The 4018-nt window shown below is 55.9% G+C and overlaps 1 protein-coding gene across 1 annotated transcript in view; it reads right to left on the bottom strand.

The window, feature by feature from the left end:
* The window catches only part of CCDC63 (coiled-coil domain containing 63), a 107423-nt gene that overhangs the window by 5700 nt on the left and 97705 nt on the right, over positions 1-4018 (bottom strand). The window contains exon 12 of the mRNA XM_006894719.1: positions 1156-1230. Coding sequence (XP_006894781.1) covers positions 1156-1230 — 75 coding nt within the window. The remainder of the gene's footprint in view (positions 1-1155; positions 1231-4018) is intronic.

Here is a 4018-nt window from a genome sequence, read left to right as displayed (position 1 = left end):
AGGGAGGACGGCGGGGAGGGAGGACAGCAGGGAGGGAGGACTATGGGGAGGGAGGACTATGGGGAGGGAGGACACGCGGGGAGGGAGGACACCGAAGTGAGGACACGGCGGGGAGGGAGGACTATGGGGAGTGAGGACACGGAGGGGAGGGAGGACGGCTGGGAGTGAGGACAGCAGGGAGGGAGGACGGCGGGGAGGGAGGACGGCGGGGAGGGAGGACGGCGGAGAGGGAGGACGGCGGAGAGGGAGGACAGCGGGGAGGGAGGACACAGAGGAAGCAAAGACATGGAGGAGAGAGGACACGGAAGGAATAGAGGACACGGTGAGGAGAGGGGACACGGCGGGAAGAGGACAGTGGGGGAAAGGGGAGGTCTGGAAGCAGCCTGTCCAGGAGTCTGTCCAGGGCGCGGCCTCAGGGCTGAGCTGGGCAGCGCAGAGTCCGTGCTGTGTCTACTCGGTGCTGGTTCCGAGCAGCCGCCCAGCTAGGCTACCGCTCTCGGTCTCTCCGTGTGGGACATGAAGAGGGCAGAAGAGCACACACAGGGAGCAGCAACCAGGCCAGCAGCCTAGCAGGTCAAGCTCCCTCAAGACCCAGTGTCCACCGGCCGCCCCCTCCCCCGCGATGGCCGCTCTGAAGGGGCAAAGCGCACCCCACGGCTCTCGTCCAGCCAGCCAGGCCGCTCAGGGGCCAGGAGCACCAGGGAGGTGCTCACTCCTGAGACTGGCCACCCGCACAAGGCCAAGTGCAGAGGAAGGTGCAAGGAGGACCCAAACGGGGTGAGGGGGGACGAGCCAGTGCAACCCCACCAGGCAACCAGTTACGGCAACAGACCCCGCGTGGACGCATGGCCGCTGGGAGTCAGGGCACTCGGCCTTCACTCAAACCCCTGCATGGGCAGTGGGGAAACACCACCGGCACCAACAGGCAGTAAGACCGTGGGAAAGGCCGCGGACGGAGAGGCCCAGGCCATCCGTGAGCAGGCCCGCCTGGGACAGGCCTCAGCCGTGCTCAAGCTTCTAGGGCAGCAGCTGGCGATGGGACAGACCTCTCTCTGGCCCTGAGGACCCGCGGGCAGCCTGTCTGCCTGCCAGACGGAACGCCGACGGATGATGGACAGACGGACAGCGGGCACAGCCCCTCCCCCCCGCTCTCACCTGCAGCTCCCTCAGGATGGAGTGGCTGTCTTCGTGGGAGTACTTCTGCTGGGTTCGTAAGGAGATGATATCGTCCTGCGAGGGAGAGAACAGGACTGTGAGGGACGTGCACTTTCCCCACCCCCCCAGAATCAGCCTGCACCCCACAGAGGTGGCAGGGACCTCATTGTTCAATCCCGGGAGCTCCAGAATCCCTAGACCCCAGGGATGGCTATGGAGACCTTCCTGAAGTTTCTCAGGAGGAGGTCGAAAGCCTTGGGAGGGTCAGGGGCTGTGGGCAGGGCAAGGCATTCAGCCCCAAGTCTCTCAGCTGCACCAAACTAGGGACGACACAGTGCGGGTCAGAGCTGGGGAGTTCACACTGGTGAAGCCCCGGCTTCACTCCTCCTCACAATGACCCCAAACCATGCATGATGCAAAAACACCACCTGGTTTAAACTCTGGACCATCAAGTCAGCTCCGAGGCTAAACCCTGGCGTGAGGACACTGTCCACCTTTCTCCTGGGGAGCTGCCAGTGGATTGGAGCTGCGGAGATGCCCAACCTCTGGGTTACCAGTTAGCAGTGCGTCACCATACGAACTACCCCCAGGGCAGCCACTGCACAGGCAGAGGGCCCCAACGAGGGGGTCAGTGGACACAGCTCACGGGCCATATAAGCTGACTCTCCAGAGGGTTTTCAGGACGTCATACCTCACGGGAAGAGATTGCCCATACCTCTCCTGTGAAGTAGCCAGTGAGTCTGAACCCTGTGCCTTTGGATGGCAGTGCAACTCTTCACCATTAAACCACGACAGCTCCAAACGCAATATATGTAATTTATTCTAAATTCTTGTTAAGTTTGAACATATTATACACAAGTAATTTTAATAAATTACTTGTAAATATTCACTTATAAATAAACTACTTGGAAATCTAGTTATAAAGAAATATTAAAAAGCCAACTCGTTACCTATCCGCCAAGAAAATTTAAGTAATGCTTTAACAGAGATGCAGAGGCTGTCTCGCCTCGGATAGGTGAACCTGAGGGGCACGTACTGAGCAAAATAAGGTGAAGGACGATACTGCCGTGAGGTCACTGTTACAGAGGCTACCAAGGTGCCCATATAAATAATGAAAGAAATCAGTTCATTTTATCAGGGAAACAGAAAAGGACCCTCCAATCTTTAAAGAAGAGGCGTGTTCCCACTGTTTTCCTGCAGAGTAATGAGTGGATTCGAACCGCAAGCCCTTGGGACCAAGCCCAGCTTCTGATTGTGAGAATCTCATCACTTAGACATTAAAAACAGGCTGCCTCGCCTTTGCGCTGATACCAAGTAAGTCCTAGTGACTCTGGAAGACAGAAAAGAACTGCCTCATAGGGACTGTGCTTCATAGGGACTTCAGGAACATGGTGCTGCCAATCCAAAGGTGCGTGGTTTGAATCCACCAGCTTCTCTGAGAGATGGGCAGTCTCCTCCTGCGGGATTTACCACCTCTGAAGCCCGCCGGAGGGTCACCTGTAGGCCAGCTCTGACCCTCACCACCCCGCTCTGGCATGTTTTACCCTCATCATCCCACCAGGCCTGGAAGACCTGCCCCCTCCTGTCCACCTTCAGAAGGCAGGACCAGGAAGACTCCTCGCAACGCTGGAGATGGCCACCAGGGGACGGTGGTGGTGCGCCCAGATGCGGTGGCCACCATGAACAGGGGTGTTTGGGGTGTCTATAGGGGCGGCTGTACCCCGCTTCCCACGGAACGTGGCCCCAGCTGTCAGATCTCGTTTCCCCAGAAATTAGACATTCAGATTCTTCAGGTAGGATATCCTATTTTTCAAATACTGACAATGAATTGAGAATTTAAAAAATTTAAAAGAGGAACAGGCAACCAAATGGAGGCTGGCCTCACAGCCTCCTGCCCCCCTGACCTGCACCCCCAGCCAAGGCTGAGTCAGATGCTGAAATCTTAGTTCTGTTTTGGTTTTTACTGATACAAGCCACCAACATGGCGGCCACTGAGCGGACAGAACTGTCTGAGGGCGTCCAAAGCGGCTTTCTACACGGAATCTACCTCACCTTTGCCCTCGGCTTTCTACGGGGAATCTGCCTCACACCTCTGCCCTCTGAGGGGCTGGGGGCTGAGACCACTGACAATGGGACCTGCTGCCAAGGGCTCTAACCACCGCACCACCGGGGTTCCCCCCCTTTACATCACAGATTTGCCTGTAAGCCCTACTTCCTACTGTCCATTCACTCACAAGGACTCCGTGTGCATACACACACACACACACACACACACACACACACACACACACACACCCTGGCCAAAGCCGATGAAACAAGCAAGTGAGGGAGCAGATATGAGGAGATGCTACACCATGTGAAGATCACGTAGGAGTCAAGTCATAGGAATCACAGGACAAACACCTCCCAACTACGACAGAGAGAGAAAGACCTCCCTGGGACCTAGTGTCCAGTTTCAGATTCCCAGACCTTTAAACTGTGAGAAAATAAAGCCATTTGCTGAAGCCACCCCTTGTGGTATTTGTTATGAAAGCACTCTATAACTATCGCACAAGCCATGGATTAAACTTTAGTATCCATGACAGTAGGGGATGACCACATCATGATGGTTGGGGGATGACCACATCCATGATGGTTAGGGGATGACCACACCCACGATGGTTAGGGGATGACCACACCCACGATGTTTAGGGGATGACCACATCATGACGGTAGGGGATGACCACACCCATGATGGTAGGGGATGACCACATCATGAAGGTAGGAAATGACCACATCATGAAGGTGGGGGATGACCACATCATGATGGTAGGGGGATGACCACATCATGATGGTAGGAAATGACCACATCATGATGGTAGGG

This window comes from Elephantulus edwardii, unplaced genomic scaffold (genome assembly GCF_000299155.1).
Source record: "Elephantulus edwardii isolate Elephantulus edwardi_28Jun2011 unplaced genomic scaffold, EleEdw1.0 scaffold00148, whole genome shotgun sequence".
Classification (NCBI taxonomy): Eukaryota; Metazoa; Chordata; class Mammalia; order Macroscelidea; family Macroscelididae; genus Elephantulus; species Elephantulus edwardii.
Note: the sequence above shows the minus strand (reverse complement) of the source record. Positions and strands in the feature narration are given on the sequence as shown.